This window comes from Oncorhynchus mykiss, unplaced genomic scaffold (genome assembly GCF_013265735.2).
Source record: "Oncorhynchus mykiss isolate Arlee unplaced genomic scaffold, USDA_OmykA_1.1 un_scaffold_144, whole genome shotgun sequence".
Taxonomy (NCBI): Eukaryota; Metazoa; Chordata; class Actinopteri; order Salmoniformes; family Salmonidae; genus Oncorhynchus; species Oncorhynchus mykiss.
The window spans coordinates 470,001-492,409 of NW_023493665.1; the positions used below are offsets into that span (position 1 = coordinate 470,001).

Consider the following 22,409-nt stretch of genomic DNA (forward strand, 5'->3'; position numbering starts at 1 on the left):
AGCAATTTCCAAACGCCTGAAGGTACCACGTTCATCTGTACAAACAATAGTATGCAACTATAACCACCATGGGACCAGGCAGCCGTCATACTGCTCAGGAAGGAGACGCATTCTGTCTCCTAGAGATGAATGTACTTTGGTGCGAAAAGTGCAAATCAATCCCAGAACAACAGTAAAGGACCTTATGAAGATGCTGGAGGAAACAGGTACAAAAGTATCTATATCCACAGTAAAATGAGTCCTATATCGACATAACCTGAAAGACCGCTCAGCTAGGAAGAAGCCACTGCTCCAAAACCGCCATAAAAAAAGCCAGACTTTGGTTTGTAACTGCACATGGGGACAAATATCGTACTTTTTGGAGAAATGTCCTCTGGTCTGATGAAACAAAAATAGAACTGTTTGGCCATAATGACCATCGTTATGTTTGGAGGATAAAGGGGGAAGCTTGCAGGTCGAAGAACACCACCCCAACCGTGAAGCACGGGGGTGGCAGCATCATGTTGTGGGTGTGCTTTGCTGCAGGAGGGACTGGTGCACTTCACAAAATAGATGGCATCATGAGGTAGGAAAATTATGTGGATATATTGAAGCAACATTAAAAGGAAGTTAAAGCTTGGTCGCAAATGGGTCTTCCAAATGGACAATGACCCCAAGCATATATCCAAAGGTGTGGCAAAATGGCTTAAGGACAACAAAGTCAAGGTATTGGAGTGGCCATCACAAAGCCCTGACCTCAATCCTATAGAATGTGTGTGGGCAGAACTGAAAAAGTGTGTGCGAGCAAGGAGGCCTACAAACCTGACTCAGTTACACTAGCTCTGTCAGGAGGAATGGGCCAAAATTCACCCAACTTATTGTGGGAAGCTTGTGGAAGGCTACCCGAAACGTTTGTATTTGGCCAAGGTGTATGTGAACTTCCGACTTCAACTGTATGTTATGTTTTGTCCTGTTTAGGTATGAGGAGAGGGCCACAACAAATCCAGTTGTCCTTGTCCTCTCAGACCTCTCACTACACCTTCAACCCCAAGTTTCCAGCCAAATTTACCTTGGGGAAGGAATCAGTTCAGATCCATCTGACTAACTGGGTTTTATACAGGATGAACAATAGAGGATGACATTTAGGATGATTCAGGATGGTTTCTCAGGGACAGACCCTCGGGGATGAGAGGAGAGGAGGAGGTACAGAGGATGATTCAGGGTGCAGACAGAACAGGCAGATCCCATTAACTAGTCCAGGAGCATCACAAGGAAATCCCACAGAACACCAATCTGTTGATCGGAGACATAATCAGAGTTCAAGTTGTCCAGTAAAAATCACTCTCAACCTTTTGAAAAAGACCACAGAGACGATGTTATCCACTGTTATTGGATATGGACACATTTCATTCAACACATTCGGCTAACGCAAAGCATTACATGACAGCAATCCGATATTGCGGAGGAACTTTTAGAGGACCAGCAGACTAACAGACCTTGACACAGAGCTAAATACAGATTGATCCTGAAGCGGTTGGTTGAGTTTAGGGTGGCAACAGCTGCCATGTGTGACATTATCTAGAGGGGTGGAGAGGAAGGAGGAGGAGAGGTGGACCTTGGCTTACTAATGGGGTTAAACCTCTCTCTACTTCCTCTGACGTGTCTGTCTGGCGTGTCTGTCTGGCGTGTCTGTCTGGCGTGTCTGTCTGATTCAGGACAATTACCCCCTGATTCAGGATAATTACTTCCTAATTCAGGATAATTACCTCATGATTCAGGATAATTACTTTCTAATTCAGGATAATTTCCCCCCGATTCAGGATAATTACCTCATGATTCAGGATAATTACCTCCTAATTCAGGATAATTACTTCCTACTTCAGGATATTTACCCCCTGATTCAGGATAATTACCTCATGATTCAGGATAATTACCTCGTTATTCAGGATAATTACCTCCTAATTCAAGATAATTACTTCCTGATTCAGGATATTTACTGCGTGATTCAGGATAATTACCCCCTGATTCAGGATAATTACCTCCTGATTCAGGATAATTACCTCCTGATTCAGGATAATTACCTCATGATTCAGGATAATTACCCCCTGATTCAGGATAATTACGTCCTGATTCAGGATAATTACCTCCTGATTCAGGATAATTACCTCCTGATTCAGGATAATTACCTCCTGATTCAGGATAATTACCTCATGATTCAGGATAATTACCCCCTGATTCAGGATAATTACCTCATGATTCAGGATAATTACCCCCTGATTCAGGATAATTGCCTCATGATTCAGGATAATTACCTCATGATTCAGGATAATTACCTCATGATTCAGGATAATTACCCCCTGATTCAGGATACTTACTTCATAATTCAGGATAATTACCTCATGATTCAGGATAATTACCTCTTGATTCAGGATAATTACCCCCTGATTCAGGATAATTACCTCCTGATTCAGGATAATTACCTCATGATTCAGGATAATTACCTCGTGATTCAGGATAATTACTTCCTAATTCAGGATAATTACCTCCTAATTCAGGATAATTACCTCCTAATTCAGGATAATTACCTCCTAATTCAGGATAATTACCCCCTGATTCAGGATAATTACTTCCTAATTCAGGATAATTACCTCCTAGTTAAGGATAATTACCTCATGATTCAGGATAATTACCTCCTGATTCAGGATAATTACCCCCTGATTCAGGATAATTACCTCGTGATTCAGGACAATTACCTTGTGATTCAGGACAATTACCTCGTGATTCAGGATAATTACCTCGTGATAATTACCTCCTGATTCAGGATAATTACTTTCTAATTCAGGATATTTACCCCCTGATTCAGGATAATTACCCCCTGATTCAGGATAATTACCCCCTGATTCAGGATGATTACCCCCTGATTCAGGATGATTACCCCCTGATTCAGGATAATTACCCCCTGATTCAGGATAATTACCCCCTGATTCAGGATAATTACCTCCTAATTCAGGATAATTACCTCATGATTCAGGATCATTTCCATGTGATTGAGGATAATTACCTTCTGATTCAGGATAATTACCTCGTGATTCAGGATAATTACCTCCTGATTCAGGATAATTACTTTCTAATTCAGGATATTTACCTCCTGATTCAGGATAATTACCTCATGATTCAGGATAATTACCTTGTGATTCAGGATAATTACCTCCTGATTCAGGATAATCAGACTCGGGGGTGGTGACCCTGTCCTCTCAGTGTAGCAGACTCTTGGGAGGTGACCCAGGCCTCTCAGTGTGTCAGACTCAGGGGAGGTGAACCAGTCCTCTCAGTGTGTCAGACTCAGGGGAGGTGACCCAGTCCTCTCAGTGTGTCAGACTCAGGGGAGGTGACCCAGTCCTTTCAGTGTGTCAGACTCAGGGGAGGTGAACCAGTCCTCTCAGTGTGTCAGACTCAGGGGAGGTGACCCAGTCCTTTCAGTGTGTCAGACTCAGGGGAGGTGAACCAGTCCTCTCAGTGTGTCAGACTCAGGGGAGGTGACCCAGTCCTCTCAGTGTGTCAGACTCAGGGGAGGTGAACCAGTCCTCTCAGTGTGTCAGACTCAGGGGAGGTGAACCAGTCCTCTCAGTGTGTCAGACTCAGGGCATATTCATCCCAAATGGAACCTTATGGCTCCCGTCGAAAGTAGTGCACCCTATTCCCTATAGCCCCCCGTCGAAAGTAGTGCAACCTATTCCCTATAGGCCCCCGTCGAAAGTAGTGCACCCTATTCCCTATAGCCCCCCGTCGAAAGTAGTGCACCCTATTCCCTATAGCCCCCCGTCGAAAGTAGTGCACCCTATTCCCTATAGGCCCCCGTCGAAAGTAGTGCACCCTATTCCCTATAGCCCCCCGTCGAAAGTAGTGCACCCTATTCCCTATAGCCCCCCGTCGAAAGTAGTGCACCCTATTCCCTATAGGCCCCCGTCGAAAGTAGTGCACCCTATTCCCTAAAGGCCCCCGTCGAAAGTAGTGCACCCTATTCCCTATAGGCCCCCGTCTAAAGTAGTGCACCCTATTCCCTAAAGGCCCCCGTCTAAAGTAGTGCACCCTATTCCCTATAGGCCCCCGTCAAAAGTAGTGCACCCTATTCCCTATAGGCCCCCGTCGAAAGTAGTGCACCCTATTCCCTAAAGGCCCCCGTCGAAAGTAGTGCACCCTATTCCCTATAGGCCCCCGTCTAAAGTAGTGCACCCTATTCCCTAAAGGCCCCCGTCTAAAGTAGTGCACCCTATTCCCTATAGGCCCCCGTCAAAAGTAATGCACCCTATTCCCTATAGGCCACCGTCGAAAGTAGTGCACCCTATTCTCTATAGGCCCCCGTCGAAAGTAGTGCACCCTATTCCCTATAGGCCCCCGTCAAAAGTAGTGCACCCTATTCCCTAAAGGCCCCCGTCAAAAGTAGTGCACCCTATTCCCTATAGCCCCCCGTCGAAAGTAGTGCACCCTATTCCCTATAGGCCCCCGTCAAAAGTAGTGCACCCTATTCCCTATAGGCCCCCGTCGAAAGTAGTGCACCCTATTCCCTATAGCCCCCCGTCGAAAGTAGTGCACCCTATTCCCTATAGCCCCCCGTCGAAAGTAGTGCACCCTATTCCCTATAGCCCCCCGTCGAAAGTAGTGCACCCTATTCCCTATAGCCCCCCGTCGAAAGTAGTGCACCCTATTCCCTATAGGCCCCCGTTGAAAGTAGTGCACCCTATTCCCTATAGCCCCCCGTCGAAAGTAGTGCACCCTATTCCCTATAGGCCCCCGTCGAAAGTAGTGCACCCTATTCCCTATAGGCCCCCGTCGAAAGTAGTGCACCCTATTCCCTATAGGCCCCCGTCGAAAGTAGTGCACCCTATTCCCTATAGGCCCCCGTCAAAAGTAGTGCACCCTATTCCCTATAGCCCCCCGTCGAAAGTAGTGCACCCTATTCCCTATAGGCCCCCGTTGAAAGTAGTGCACCCTATTCCCTATAGGCCCCCGTCAAAAGTAGTGCACCCTATTCCCTATAGGCCCCCGTCGAAAGTAGTGCACCCTATTCCCTAAAGGCCTCCGTCGAAAGTAGTGCACCCTATTTCTTTATAGCGCCCCGTCGAAAGTAGTGCACCCTACAAATCAAACCATACTTTATTGGTCACATACACATATTTAACAGATGTTATTGGTCCATATTTAACAGATGTTATTGGTCCATATTTAACAGATGTTATTGGTCCATATTTAACAGATGTCATTGGTCATGTTACGGATACAGTTATGCTGTGTGTGTATCCTGTGTGTGTGTGTGTGTTTCTTTTCTCTCCTTCTCCCCTCACAGGTGAAAATCATCACTCCCCAATCAGTCAACAATCAATCATCAATCAGAAGACACACCTCTTCCTGCTTGTTTCTTTCCTTGGGTCCAGCTCAGCCCCTTTTCCTGCTCCCCCCATTACCGTGTGTTTATAAATAAACCCTGAGTTTGACGGTATTATTTCAGTTGTCGTGGTTATTTCGTTCACACTTTGTCACAACTATAATTTGCATGAGATATGTTACGGGTCTCATTACCATCCCCCCTAGACTGTCGGGCCAAAAGGGATTCGTAACAGGTCCATATTTAACAGATGTTATTGGTCCATATTTAACAGATGTTATTGGTCCATATTTAACAGATGTTATTGGTCCATATTTAACAGATGTTATTGGTCCATACACATATTTAAAACTTCTTTGAGATAGGGGGCTGAATTTTCACGTCTGGATGAAAAGCATGCCCAAAGTAAACTGCCTGCTACTCAGGACGAGAATTGGATAGAAAACACTCTGAAGTTTCCAAAACTGTTAAAATGATGTCTGTGAGAATAACAGAACTCATATGGCAGGCAACAACCTGAGAGAAATCCAACCAGGAAGTGGGAAATCTGGGGTTTGTAGTTTTAAGTGACTGCCTATCCAATATCCAGTGTAAATGGGATCCGATTGCACTTCCTACGGCTTCCACTAGATGTCAACAGTCTTTAGAAAGTTGTTTCAGGCTTCTACTGTGAAATGGGAGCGAATAAGAGCTGTTTCAACAAGTGGTCAGCCTGAAAACCATTAGTTGTGTCTCGTACGTGGCCGTGAGCTAGACGGTTGTTCTCTTTCCTTTCTAATGACAACGGAATTGTCCGGTTGGAATATTATTGAAGATTTATGATAAAAATATCCTAAAGATTGATTATAATACATCGTTTGACATGTTTCTACGAGCTTTAATTAAACTTTTTTGACTTTTCGTCTGGACTTAGTGCCCGCGCTCTCTGGATTTGGATTAGTGAACTAAACGCGCAAACAAAAAATAGGTATTTGGCCATAAATTATGGACTTTATCGAACAAAACAAACATTTACTGTGGAACTGGGATTCCTGGGAGTGCATTCCAATGAAGATCAAAGGAAAGTGAATATTTAATCCTATGTATAACACTTGTATCTTTCATCAAAGTTTATGATGAGTATTTCTGTAAATTGATGTGGCTCTCTGCAAAATCACCAGATGTTTTTGGAACTACTGAACATAACGCGCCAATATATACTGAATTTTTTTTGATAAATATGAACTTTATCGAACAAAACATACATGTATTGTGTAACATTAAGTCCTATGAGTGTCATCTGATGAAGATCATCAAAGGCAAGTGATTCATTTTCTCTATTTCTGATTTTTGTGATTCCTCTCTTTGGCTGGAAAAATGGCTGTGTTTTTCGGTGACTTGGCTCTGACCTAACATAATCGTTTGTGGATCTCAGCCCAAAGAGGTTTAACAGATGTTATTGGTCCATACACATATTTAACAGATGTTATTGGTCCATACACAAATTTAACAGATGTTATTGGTCCATATTTAACAGATGTTATTGCGGGTGTAAAGAAATGGTGGTGTTTCTAGCTGCAACAGTGCAGTAATATCTAACAATTCACAACAACACACATAATAGACACAAATCTAAAAGTAAAAGAAAGGATAAAGAAATATGTAAATATTAGAATGAGCAATGTCGGTTTGGCATTGTCTAGAATACAGTAAGATACAGTATATACATATGAGATGAGTAGAGAAGTATGTAAACATTATTAAAGTGACTAGTGTTCCGTTATTAAAGTGACCAGTGATTCCATGTCTTTGTTCATGGGGCAGCAGCCTCTAAGGTGCAGGGATCTGAACATCAGAGAGTAATATACTCGGAAGCAGTGGACGGTGTGAAGACCTCCTGAATCGGACTAGAAGTGCACTCTGAATACCTCTTCTCTACCGGCGTCTTCTTGGAGGAGCCTCTGGGATAAGTTCAGCTGTACGAACAAAGGATCCAATCCAGGAAAGTTGTACCTCTGGTCGGAATGCTGGTGAGTTACCTCCACTCTGAATGCTGGTGAGTTACCTCCACTCTGAATGCTGGTGAGTTACCTCCACTCTGAATGCTGGTGAGTTACCTCCACTCTGAATGCTGGTGAGTTACCTCCACTCTGAATGCTGGTGAGTTAACTCCACTCTGAATGCTGGTGAGTTAACTCCACTCTGAATGCTGGTGAGTTAACTCCACTCTGAATGCTGGTGAGTTAACTCCACTCTGAATGCTGGTGAGTTACCTCCACTCTGAATGCTGGTGAGTTACCTCCACTCTGAATGCTGGTGAGTTACCTCCACTCTGAATGCTGGTGAGTTACCTCCACTCTGAATGCTGGTGAGTTACCTCCACTCTGAATGCTGGTGAGTTACCTCCACTCTGAATGCTGGTGAGTTACCTCCACTCTGAATGCTGGTGAGTTACCTCCACTCTGAATGCTGGTGGGTTACCTCCACTCTGAATGCTGGTGGGTTACCTCCACTCTGAATGCTGGTGAGTTACCTCCACTCTGAATGCTGGTGAGTTACCTCCACTCTGAATGCTGGTGAGTTACCTCCACTCTGAATGCTGGTGAGTTACCTCCACTCTGAATGCTGGTGAGTTACCTCCACTCTGAATGCTGGTGAGTTACCTCCACTCTGAATGCTGGTGAGTTACCTCCACTCTGAATGCTGGTGAGTTACCTCCACTCTGAATGCTGGTGAGTTACCTCCACTCTGAATGCTGGTGAGTTACCTCCACTCTGAATGCTGGTGAGTTACCTCCACTCTGAATGCTGGTGAGTTACCTCCACTCTGAATGCTGGTGAGTTACCTCCACTCTGAATGCTGGTGAGTTACCTCCACTCTGAATGCTGGTGGGTTACCTCCACTCTGAATGCTGGTGAGTTACCTCCACTCTGAATGCTGGTGGGTTACCTCCACTCTGAATGCTGGTGAGTTACCTCCACTCTGAATGCTGGTGAGTTACCTCCACTCTGAATGCTGGTGGGTTACCTCCACTCTGAATGCTGGTGAGTTACCTCCACTCTGAATGCTGGTGAGTTACCTCCACTCTGAATGCTGGTGAGTTACCTCCACTCTGAATGCTGGTGAGTTACCTCCACTCTGAATGCTGGTGAGTTACCTCCACTCTGAATGCTGGTGAGTTACCTCCACTCTGAATGCTGGTGAGTTACCTCCACTCTGAATGCTGGTGAGTTACCTCCACTCTGATATCCAAAAGTTACTTCCGGCTGTACGTAATAACACAAAGAAATGTTCTAATAAGAAATAACTTCCCAAAGAATTACTGCCAAGTTTACATATTATTATTATTTATTTTACCTTTATTTAACCAGGTAGGCCAGATCACCTTTATTTAACCAGGTAGACCAGATCACCTTTGTTTAACCAGGTAGACCAGATCACCTCTAGACTAGTTGAGAACAAGTTCTCATTTACAACTGCGACCTGGCCAAGATAAAGCAAAGCAGTGCGACACAAACAACAACACAGAGTTACACATGGGATAAACAAATGTATAGTCAATAACACAATAGAAAAATCTGTATACAGTGTGTGCAAACGGAGTAAGGAGGTAAGGCAATAAATAGGCTAATAGTGGCAAAGTAATTACAATTTAGCAATTTACACTGGAGTGATATACGTGCAGATGAGGATGTGCAAGTAGAAATACTGGTGTACAAAAGAGCAGAAAAACAAAACCAATATGGGGATGAGGTAGGAGGTTGGTTGGATGGGCTGTTTATAGATGGGCTATTTACAGATGGGCTATTTACAGATGGCTGTGTACAGCTGCAGCGATCGGTAGGCTGCTCTGACAGCCGATGCTTGAAGTTAGTGAGGGAGATATAAGTCTCCAACTTCAGTGATATTTGCAATTCGTTCCAGTGATTGGCAGCAGAGAACTGGAAGGAAAGGTGGCCAAAGAAGGTGTTGGATTTGGGGATGACCATGGAAATATACCTGCTGGAGCGCGTGCTACGGGTGGGTATTGCTATGGGGATCAGTGAGCTGAGATAAGGTGGCGATGAATATGTAGCGAGGACCAGCCAACAAGAGCATACAGGTCGCAGTGGTGGGCAGTATATGGGGCTTTGGTGACAAAACGGATGGCAATGTGATAGACTGCATCCAATTTGCTGAGTAGAGTGTTGGAGACTATTTTGTAAATGTCCTCGCCAAAGTCGAGGATCGGTAGGATAGTCAGTTTTACGAGGGTATGTTTGACAGCATGAGTGAAGGATGCTTTGTTGCGAAATAGGAAGCCGATTCTAGATTTAACTTTGGATTGGAGATGTTTTATGTGAGTCTGGAAGGAGAGTTTACAGACTAGCCAGACACCTAGGTATTTGTAGTTGTCCACATATTCTAAGTCAGAACCGTCCAGAGTAGTGATGCTAGTCAGGAGGGCAGGTGCGGGCAGCGATCGGTTGAAGAGCATGCATTTAGTTTTACTTGCATTTAATAGCAGTTGGAGGCCACGGAAGGAGTATTGTTTGGAGTGGAAGCTCGTTTGGAGGTTTGTTAACACAGTGTCCAAAGGTGGGCCAGAAGTAAACAGAATGGTGTCGTCTGGGTAGAGGTGGACCAGATAATCACCAGCAGCAAGAGCAACATCATTGATGTTTACAGAGAAAAGAGTCAACCCGAGACTTAAACCCTGTGGCACCCCCATAGAGACCGCCAGAGGCCCGGACGACAGGCCCTCTGATTTGACACACTGAACTCTGTCGGAGAAGTAGTTGGTGAACCAGGAGGCAATCATTAGAGAAACTACTGTTGAGTCTGCAGATAAGAATATGATGATTGACAGAGTGGAAAGCCTTGGCCAGGTCGATGAAGACGGCTGCACAGTACTGTCTTTTATCGATGGCGGTTATGATATCGTTTAGGACCTTGATCGTGGCTGAGGTGAACTGAGGTGAAGGTACGGTGGGATTCTAAATGGTCGGTGATCTGTTTGTTCACTTGGCTTTCAAAGACTTGCTTAGGAGCTAGAAGTACGAGACGTAGAACTACCATGTCTGTCGGCTCCATCTTCCTCAACTTGGATTCTAGTAGACTGTATACATAGAGCTGTAGGATTACCTCTATTGTGGGTGATGCTACAACATAAAGATCTACGGTCCAACATCTTTCAGCAACTAGGTCCAATCCAGCAACTAGGTCCAATCCAGCCAGTTTAGAAGCGTCCATGAGAACATCTCCCCGTTATCCTTCATCAGCCTGGGGCACATCTTTCAGCAACTAGGTCCAATCCAGTCAGTTTAGAAGCGTCCATGAGAACATCTCCCCGTTATCCTTCATCAGCCTGGGGCCCTCCTGACTGCAACCCAGGGAATCGTATCCTTTAATCTCCTCCTGACTGCCACCCAGGGAATCAAATCCTATAATATCCTCCTCCTGAGACACACTATTAATTAATAAGAACTTGATGCTAACGGGGCCCTCCTCCACTTAATCTCCTCCTTCCTCTCATTCTGCTTCCCCCCCTCGCAGGAAATCCATGTGTCTTTCCTGCTAGCAAAAACTAAACTCATTTTAGAACCCGTCTCTGTGTCTGCTACTAAACTCCTTTTAGAACCTGTCTCTGTGTCTGCTACTAAACTCCTTTTAGAACCTGTCTCTGTGTCTGCTACTAAACTCCTTTTAGAACCTGTCTCTGTGTCTGCTACTAAACTCCTTTTAGAACCCGTCTGTGTCTGCTACTAAACTCCTTTTAGAACCTGTCTCTGTGTCTGCTACTAAACTCATTTTAGAACCTGTCTCTGTGTCTGCTACTAAACTCCTTTAAGAACCTGTCTCTGTGTCTGCTACTAAACTCCTTTTAGAACCCGTCTGTGTCTGCTACTAAACTCCTTTTAGAACCTGTCTCTGTGTCTGCTACTAAACTCCTTTTAGAACCTGTCTCTGTGTCTGCTACTAAACTCCTTTTAGAACCCGTCTCTGTGTCTGCTACTAAACTCCTTTTAGAACCCGTCTCTGTGTCTGCTACTAAACTCCTTTTAGAACCCGTCTCTGTGTCTGCTACTAAACTCCTTTTAGAACCCGTCTCTGTGTCTGCTACTAAACTCATTTTAGAACCTGTCTCTGTGTCTGCTACTAAACTCCTTTTAGAACCTGTCTCTGTGTCTGCTACTAAACTCCTTTAAGAACCTGTCTCTGTGTCTGCTACTAAACTCATTTTAGAACCCGTCTCTGTGTCTGCTACTAAACTCCTTTTAGAACCCGTGTCTGCTACTAAACTCATTTTAGACCCCGTCTCTGAACGTATGGACGTACGGCTTCCCAGCATAACACAGAACATATGGCTTCCCACCACAACACAGAACATATGGCTTCCCACCACAACACAGAACATATGGCTTCCCACCACAACACAGAACATATGACTTCCCATCACAACACAGAACATATGGCTTCCCACCACAACACAGAACGTATGGCTTCCCACCACAACACAGAACATATGACTTCCCATCACAACACAGAACATATGGCTTCCCACCACAACACAGAACATATGGCTTCCCACCACAACACAGAACATATGGCTTCCCAGCACAACACAGAACATATGGCTTCCCAGCACAACACAGAACATATGGCTTCCCAGCACAACACAGAACATATGGCTTCCCACCACAACACAGAACATATGGCTTCCCACCACAACACAGAACATATGACTTCCCATCACAACACAGAACATATGGCTTCCCACCACAACACAGAACATATGACTTCCCATCACAACACAGAACATATGACTTCCCATCACAACACAGAACATATGGCTTCCCATCACAACACAGAACGTATGGCTTCCCACCACAACACAGAACATATGACTTCCCATCACAACACAGAACATATGGCTTCCCACCACAACACAGAACATATGGCTTCCCACCACAACACAGAACGTATGGCTTCCCACCACAACACAGAACATATGGCTTCCCACCACAACACAGAACATATGGCTTCCCACCACAACACAGAACATATGGCTTCCCACCACAACACAGAACGTATGGCTTCCCACCACAACACAGAACGTATGGCTTCCCACCACAACACAGAACATATGGCTTCCCACCACAACACAGAACATATGGCTTCCCACCACAACACAGAACGTATGGCTTCCCACCACAACACAGAACATATGGCTTCCCACCACAACACAGAACGTATGGAACATAATTTTACGTGCAAAACAGACAGAGGCTACATCCCAAATTGCCCCCTATTCCCTACATAGTGCAATGCTTTTGACCAGAACCCTATAGAACCCTATTCCCTACATTGTCCACTATTTTTGACCAGAACCCTATTGGCCCTATATAGGGAAAAGGCAGTGACTCTAGGATTTATGCTGCAAAATTCCCTGCATACTATGCGAGGGCTTGCAAATTTGACCAATCACATCAGTATTTCCTCATAAAACAGTCAAATCCTTTCAATGTTACGGGATAAAACTGCCTCCTCAACCACCGCACAACAAGAGGACTCCCCATTCCACCCTACACAGAGGTAGTGATCCCACCACCACAACAAGAGGACTCGCCATTCCACCCTACACAGAGGAAGTGATCCCATCACCACAACAAGAGGACTCCCCATTCCACCCTACACAGAGGTAGTGATCCCACCACCACAACAAGAGGACTCGCCATTCCACCCTACACAGAGGTAGTGATCCCATCACCACAACAAGAGGACTCCCCATTCCACCCTACACAGAGGTAGGGATCCCACCACCACAACAAGAGGACTCACCATTCCACCCTACACAGAGGAAGTGATCCCATCACCACAACAAGAGGACTCCCCATTCCACCCTACACAGAGGTAGGGATCCCACCACCACAACAAGAGGACTCCCCATTCCACCCTACACAGAGGTAGGGATCCCACCACCACAACAAGAGGACTCCCCATTCCACCCTACACAGAGGAAGTGATCCCACCGCACAACAAGAGGACTCCCCATTCCACCCTACACAGAGGAAGTGATCCCACCGCACAACAAGAGGACTCCCCATTCCACCCTACACAGAGGTAGTGATCCCACCACCACAACAAGAGGACTCGCCGTTTCACCCTACACAGAGGAAGTGATCCCACCGCACAACAAGAGGACTCCCCATTCCACCCTACACAGAGGTAGTGATCCCACCACCACAACAAGAGGACTCCCCATTCCACCCTACACAGAGGTAGTGATCCCATCACCACAACAAGAGGACTCCCCATTCCACCCTACACAGAGGAAGTGATCCCACCGCACAACAAGAGGACTCCCCATTCCACCCTACACAGAGGTAGTGATCCCACCACCACAACAAGAGGACTCCCCATTCCACCCTACACAGAGGTAGTGATCCCACCACCACAACAAGAGGACTCCCCATTCCACCCTACACAGAGGAAGGGATCCCATCACCACAACAAGAGGACTCCCCATTCCACCCTACACAGAGGAAGTGATCCCATCACCACAACAAGAGGACTCCCCATTCCACCCTACACAGAGGAAGTGATCCCATCACCACAACAAGAGGACTCCCCATTCCACCCTACACAGAGGTAGTGATCCCATCACCACAACAAGAGGACTCCCCATTCCACCCTACACAGAGGAAGGGATCCCATCACCACAACAAGAGGACTCCCCATTCCACCCTACACAGAGGAAGTGATCCCATCACCACAACAAGAGGACTCCCCATTCCACCCTACACAGAGGTAGTGATCCCATCACCACAACAAGAGGACTCCCCATTCCACCCTACACAGAGGTAGTGATCCCATCACCACAACAAGAGGACTCCCCATTCCACCCTACACAGAGGAAGTGATCCCATCACCACAACAATCACAGGGCAGATATCATTGAATTGTATCCAAACATAATCCTGTTAAAAACCTGTTTCAGATCCAGAGGAGGGCTGATTGGATCGGATTCCCTTAGGAGGTTGTCAAAAACCCATATCTTAATCTCCCCCAACAACGTGATCTATAATCTACGGTAATCTCATCCTATTAACTCTGATCTGATAGCATCAGGACATGATTGGGAGGATTAAGGAAGAAAGCAGAGAAAAACACAAAAGGTGTATTTATGTATATGATTATGATGCTTGGAGACGGCCTAACCAATAGGAACCAGGAAACACGGCCTAACCAATAGGAACCAGGAAACACGGCCTAACCAATAGGAACCAGGAAACACGGCCTAACTAATAGGAACCAGGAAACACGGCCTAACTAATAGGAACCAGGAAACACGGCCTAACCAATAGGAACCAGGAAACACGGCCTAACCAATAGGAACCAGGAAACACGGCCTAACCAATAGGAACCAGGAAACACAGCCTAACCAATAGGAACCAGGAAACACAGCCTAACCAATAGGAACCAGGAAACACAGCCTAACCAATAGGAACCAGGAAACACGGCCTAACCAATAGGAACCAGGAAACACGGCCTAACCAATAGGAACCAGGAAACACGGCCTAACCAATAGGAACCAGGAAACACGACCTAACTAATAGGAACCAGGAAACATGACCTAACTAATAGGAACCAGGAAACACGGCCTAACCAATAGGAACCAGGAAACACGGCCTAACTAATAGGAACCAGGAAACATGGCCTAACCAATAGGAACCAGGAAACACAGCCTAACCAATAGGAACCAGGAAACACGACCTAACCAATAGGAACCAGGAAACACGACCTAAACAATAGGAACCAGGAAACACGACCTAACCAATAGGAACCAGGAAACACGGCCTAACCAATAGGAACCAGGAAACACGGCCTAACCAATAGGAACCAGGAAACACGGCCTAACCAATAGGAACCAGGAAACACGGCCTAACCAATAGGAACCAGGAAACACGGCCTAACCAATAGGAACCAGGAAACACGGCCTAACCAATAGGAACCAGGAAACACGGCCTAACCAATAGGAACCAGGAAACACGGCCTAATCAATAGGAACCAGGAAACACGGCCTAACCAATAGGAACCAGGAAACACGGCCTAACCAATAGGAACCAGGAAACACGGCCTAACCAATAGGAACCAGGAAACATGACCTAACTAATAGGAACCAGGAAACATGGCCTAACCAATAGGAACCAGGAAACACGGCCTAACCAATAGGAACCAGGAAACACGACCTAACCAATAGGAACCAGGAAACACGACCTAAACAATAGGAACCAGGAAACACGACCTAACCAATAGGAACCAGGAAACACGGCCTAACCAATAGGAACCAGGAAACACGGCCTAACCAATAGGAACCAGGAAACATGAACCAACAGTGGACCATGACAGACATACAGTGAACCATGACAGACTGATGTACAGTGGACCATGACATATATTCAGTGGACCATGAAAGATATACAGTGAACTATGACAGACAGATATACAGTGAACCATGACAGATATACAGTGAACCATGACAGATATACAGTGAACCATGACAGATATACAGTGGACCATGACAGACTGATATACAGTGGACCATGACAGATATACAGTGGACCATGACAGATATACAGTGGACCATGACAGATATAAAGTGAACCATGACAGATATACAGTGAACCATGACAGATATACAGTGAACCATGACAGATATTCAGTGGACCATGACAGATAAACAGTGAACCATGACAGATATTCAGTGGACCATGAGAGATAAACAGTGAACCATGACAGATATTCAGTGGACCATGAGAGATAAACAGTGGACCATGACAGATATTCAGTGGACCATGAGAGATAAACAGTGAACCATGACAGATATTCAGTGGACCATGACAGATATTCAGTGGACCATGACAGACAGAAATACAGTAATCCACGACAGATAGATTAACACCATGACAGATAGAGAGGAAGGAAGGCCACTAGCCCTGTCTGTTTAGTGTGACAGAGGCTGGGTCCCCAACGGGGCCCTGGTCAAAGTAAGGCACTACGTAGGATAAGATACCATTTGGGACGGAGGTTGACAAAGTGTGACAAAGCGTGTGATCGTAGGGACGGACGGATGTTGACATATGGAGACTCCCTGAGAGAGAAACAGATTATTGTCCCACGGACCGCTGGGGAAGCGGCTGACATTTACACAGGACTTTCTTCTGCATTGCATCAGTGATCCCCATTAAATCACGTTCAGCCTGCGTCGTCTTTGATGATCGTTCTACAGCTACAAGAGCTGTGCTATTATAAGGTCTTCTGTAATTTGACCTGAGATCAGCTGAGACGTGTTACCAAGTTGACCTATGCTATTATTAAGTCTTCTGTAATCTGACCTGAGATCAGCTGAGACGTGTTACCAAGTTGACCTGTGCTATTATACGGTCTTCTGTAATCTGACCTGAGATCAGGTGAGACGTGTTACCAAGTTGACCTGTGCTATTATACGGTCTTCTGTAATCTGACCTGAGATCAGCTGAGACGTGTTACCAAGTTGACCTATGCTATTATACAGTCTTCTGTAATCTGACCTGAGATCAGCTGAGACGTGTTACCAAGTTGACCTGTGCTATTATACGGTCTTCTGTAATCTGACCTGAGATCAGCTGAGACATGTTACCAAGTTGACCTATGCTATTATACGGTCTTCTGTAATCAGATCTGAGATCAGGTGTTACACTGTGACAACAGGTGAGACGTGTTACCGAGCTGAGTTGGTTAAACTCACTCCTCAGATTGTTCCGTATTTTGCTATTGGTGGCGCAGCTGGCTAAGTTGTTTCCAGAGAGAGAGACCGAGGACGTGAGGAAGGTAACTAAGATGTTTCCAGAGAGAGAGACAGAGGACGTGAGGAAGGTAACTAAGATGTTTCCAGAGAGAGAGACAGAGGACGTGAGGAAGGTAACTAAGATGTTTCCAGAGAGAGAGAGACAGAGGACGTGAGGAAGGTAACTAAGATGCTTCCAGAGAGAGAGACAGAGGACGTGAGGAAGGTAACTAAGATGTTTCCAGAGAGAGAGACAGAGGACGTGAGGAAGGTAACTAAGATGTTTCCAGAGAGAGAGACAGAGGACGTGAGGAAGGTAACTAAGATGTTTCCAGAGAGAGAGACAGAGGACGTGAGGAAGGTAACTAAGATGTTTCCAGAGAGAGAGACAGAGGACGTGAGGAAGGTAACTAAGATGTTTCCAGAGAGAGAGACAGAGGACGTGAGGAAGGTAACTAAGATGTTTCCAGAGAGAGAGAGAGGACGTGAGGAAGGAAACTAAGATTTTTCCAGAGAGAGAGAGACAGACAGAGGACGTGAGGAAGGAAACTAAGATGTTTCCAGAGAGAGAGAGACAGAGGACGTGAGGAAGGAAACTAAGATGTTTCCAGAGAGAGACAGAGGACGTGAGGAAGGTAACTCAGTTGTTGTGTGACAGACAGAGGAAGGTAACTCAGTTGTTGCGTGACAGACAGAGGAAGGTAACTCAGTTGTTGCGTGACAGACAGAGGAAGGTAACTCAGTTGTTGCGTGACAGACAGAGGACGTGAGGAAGGTAACTCAGTTGTTGCGTGACAGACAGAGGAAGGTAACTCAGTTGTTGTGTGACAGACAGAGGAAGGTAACTCAGTTGCGTGACAGACAGAGGAAGGTAACTCAGTTGTTGTGTGACAGACAGAGGAAGGTAACTCAGTTGTGTGACAGCAGAGGATGGTAACTCAGTTGTGTGACAGACAGAGGACGGTAACTCAGTTGTGTGACAGACAGAGGAAGGTAACTCAGCTGCTGTAAACAAACAAGTGAAATGAACAAGGCTGAAACGTGAAGTAGTCAAAGGTCCGAGGCGACTTACGTTTAGAGACCGTCATGACCTTCCTCTTGACCTCTCCACCCCCTGATCCGCTACACCCATCCTCGTCATCACAGTCTCCGCTGTAGCCACGCCCCTCACCATGGCCGCTTCCTGTTTCGATCAGATCCAACGTTCCAAACTTGGGGATGGACTTCCCCTGCAGCAGCTGGAACAGAAAGAGACTGAACACTTAGTCTGCCTCCCCAAACGACACCATATTCCCTACATAGTGCACTACTTTAGACCAGAGCCCTGTAGAACCCTATTCCCTATGTATAGTGCACTACTTTAAACCAGGGCCCTATAGAACCCTATTCCCTATATATAGTGCACTACATTAGACCAGGGCCCTATAGAACCCTATTCCCTATATATAGTGCACTACTTTAGACCAGGGCACACAGGGCTCTGTAGTAAAAGTAAAGATACCTTAATAGAAAATGACTCACGTAAAAGTGAAAATTACCCAGTAAAACACTACTTGAGTAAAAGTCTAAAAGTATTTGGTTTTACGTATACTAAGTATCAAAGTAAAAGTATAAATCATTTAAAATCCCTGATATTAAACAAATCAGACGGCACCTTTTATTATTTTTTTTACAGATAGCCAGGGGCATACTCCAACACGAAGACATCAATTACAGATAGACAGGGGCATACTCCAACACGAAGACATCAATTACAGATAGCCAGGGGCATACTCCAACACGAAGACATCAATTACAGATAGCCAGGGGCATACTCCAACACGAAGACATCAATTACAGATAGCCAGGGGCATACTCCAACACGAAGACATCAATTACAGATAGCCAGGGGCATACTCCAACACGAAGACATCAATTACAGATAGCCAGGGGCATACTCCAACACGAAGACATCAATTACAGATAGACAGGGGCATACTCCAACACGAAGACATCAATTACAGATAGACAGGGGCATACTCCAACACGAAGACATCAATTACAGATAGCCAGGGGCATACTCCAACACGAAGACATCAATTACAGATAGCCAGGGGCATACTCCAACACGAAGACATCAATTACAGATAGCCAGGGGCATACTCCAACACGAAGACATCAATTACAGATAGCCAGGGGCATACTCCAACACGAAGACATCAATTACAGATAGCCAGGGGCATACTCCAACACGAAGACATCAATTACAGATAGACAGGGGCATACTCCAACACGAAGACATCAATTACAGATAGACAGGGGCATACTCCAACACGAAGACATCAATTACAGATAGCCAGGGGCATACTCCAACACGAAGACATCAATTACAGATAGCCAGGGGCATACTCCAACACGAAGACATCAATTACAGATAGCCAGGGGCATACTCCAACACGAAGACATCAATTACAGATAGCCAGGGGCATACTCCAACACGAAGACATCAATTACAAACTCTCTGTTTAGTGAGTCCTCCAGATCAGAGGCAGTAGGGATGACCAGGGATGTTCTCTGTTTAGTGAGTCCTCCAGATCAGAGGCAGAAGGGATGACCAGGGATGTTCTCTGTTTAGTGAGTCCTCCAGATCAGAGGCAGTAGGGATGACCAGGGATGTTCTCTGTTTAGTGAGTCCTCCAGATCAGAGGCAGTAGGGATGACCAGGGATGTTCTCTGTTTAGTGAGTCCTCCAGATCAGAGGCAGTAGGGATGACCAGGGATGTTCTCTGTTTAGTGAGTCTTCCAGATCAGAGGAGGTAGGGATGACCAGGGATGTTCTCTGTTTAGTGAGTCCTCCAGATCAGAGGCAGTAAGGATGACCAGGGATGTTCTCTGTTTAGTGAGTCCTCCAGATCAGAGGCAGTAGGGATGACCAGGGATGTTCTCTTGATAAGTGTGTGAATTGGACCACTTTCCTGTCCTGCTAAGCATTCAAAATGGAACTAGTACTTTTTAGTGTCAGGGAAAATGTAAGGAGTAAAAAGTACATTCTTTTCTTTAAGAATGGAGTCAAGTAAAAGTTGTCCGAAATATAAATAGCAAAGTCAAGTACTGATACCCCCCAAAAAACGACTTAAGTAGTACTTAAGTTAAGTAGTACTTTACGGGATTGCTCGACGCTAGAGGTTAAGTAGTACTTTCAAGTATTTTTCCTTCAGTACTTTACACCACTGTGCATATATTCCTCTCAGTAGAGACCCAATCAAAAGACTTTGTGATCTTCATCTGTACATCATCTGTTCATCTGTACCAGGGAAACACATCCAAATTAATTGAATAATTTAAATGCATGGAGGGGAGAGAGAGAGAAACAGACAGCCAGAGAGACGAGAGAGAGAGAGAGAGAGAGAGAGACAGACAGCCAGAGAGACGAGAGAGAGAGAGAGACGAGAGAGAGAGACAGACAGCCAGAGAGACGAGAGAGAGACAGACAGCCAGAGAGACGAGAGAGAGAGAGAGACGAGAGAGAGAGACAGACAGCCAGAGAGACGAGAGAGAGACAGACAGCCAGAGAGATGAGAGAGAGACAGACAGCCAGAGAGACGAGAGAGAGAGACGAGAGAGAGAGACAGACAGCCAGAGAGACGAGAGAGAGACAGACAGCAAGAGAGACAGACAGCCAGAGAGACGAGAGAGACAGACAGCAAGAGAGACGAGAGAGACAGATAGCCAGAGAGACGAGAGAGAGAGACGAGAGAGAGAGAGAGACAGACAGCCAGAGAGACGAGAGAGAGACAGACAGCCAGAGAGACGAGAGAGACGAGAGAGAGACAGACAGCCAGAGAGACGAGAGAGACAGACAGCCAGAGAGACGAGAGAGACAGACAGCCAGAGAGACGAGAGAGACAGACAGCCAGAGAGACGAGAGAGACAGACAGCAAGAGAGACGAGAGAGACAGACAGCAAGAGAGACGAGAGAGACAGACAGCCAGAGAGACGAGAGATACGGACAGCAAGAGAGACGAGAGAGACAGACAGCCAGAGAGACGAGAGAGACAGACAGCAAGAGAGACGAGAGAGACAGACAGCAAGAGAGACGAGAGAGACAGACAGCCAGAGAGACGAGAGAGACAGACAGCAAGAGAGACCAGAGAGAGACAGACAGCCAGAGAGACGAGAGAGACGAGAGAGAGACAGACAGCCAGAGAGACGAGAGAGACAGACAGCCAGAGAGACGAGAGATACGGACAGCAAGAGAGACGAGAGAGACAGACAGCCAGAGAGACGAGAGAGACAGACAGCAAGAGAGACGAGAGAGACAGACAGCAAGAGAGACGAGAGAGACAGACAGCCAGAGAGACGAGAGAGACAGACAGCAAGAGAGACCAGAGAGACAGACAGCAAGAGAGACCAGAGAGACAGACAGCAAGAGAGACGAGAGAGACTTACAGCCAGAGAGACGAGCGAGAGAGACAGACAGCAAGAGAGACGAGAGAGACAGACACCCAGAGAGACAAGAGAGACGAGAGACAGCCAGAGAAACGAGAGACGAGAGAGACGAGAGAGAGACAGACAGCAAGAGAGACGAGAGAGACGAGAGAGAGAGAGACAGACAGCCAGAGAGACGAGAGAGGAGAGAGACACAAGAGAGACGAGAGAGAGGAGAGACGAGAGAGACGAGAGAGAGGAGAGAGAGAGACGCGAGACGAGAGAGACGCGAGAGACGCGAGACGACAGACAGAGACACCTAGATAGAGAGAGAGACACCTAGAGAGAGAGAGAGAGAGAGAGAGAGAGAGAGAGAGAGAGAGAGAGAGCGGAAGAGAGAGAGAGAGAGAGAGAGAGAGAGCGGAAGAGAGAGAGAGCGAGTGGGAGAGAGAGAGAGAGCGGAAGAGAGAGAGAGCGAGTGGGCGAGAGAAAGAGAGTGGGAGAGAGAAAGAGAGCGGGAGAGAGGGAAGCTAGCGCTTAGTGTTTATCAGATAGGTAGAGTGGAGAGGAGGGAATCTGCTGCTGTAATTGTCTATGCTAATTAGTTACTGTAGTGGTTCAATACTTTCAGATTAAGTGGCAGAGCTAATGGGATATTATCTAAAGGCTGACAGACAGGCAGACAGGCAGACAGACAGACAGACAGACAGACAGGATACTACCCTCTACAACACTATGTCACCAGGACATATACAGGATACTACCCTCTACAGCACTATGTCACCAGGACATATACAGGATACTACCCTCCACAACACTATGTCACCAGGACATATACAGGATACTACCCTC

At 46.1% G+C, this 22,409-nt stretch overlaps 1 protein-coding gene across 1 annotated transcript in view; it reads right to left on the minus strand.

Moving 5' to 3' along the window:
* Nucleotides 1-22,409, minus strand: part of gpc5a (glypican 5a) — a 306,601-nt gene that overhangs the window by 99,746 nt on the left and 184,446 nt on the right. Inside the window, exon 8 of the mRNA XM_036972358.1 lies at nt 18,223-18,388. Coding sequence (XP_036828253.1) covers nt 18,223-18,388 — 166 coding nt within the window. The remainder of the gene's footprint in view (nt 1-18,222; nt 18,389-22,409) is intronic.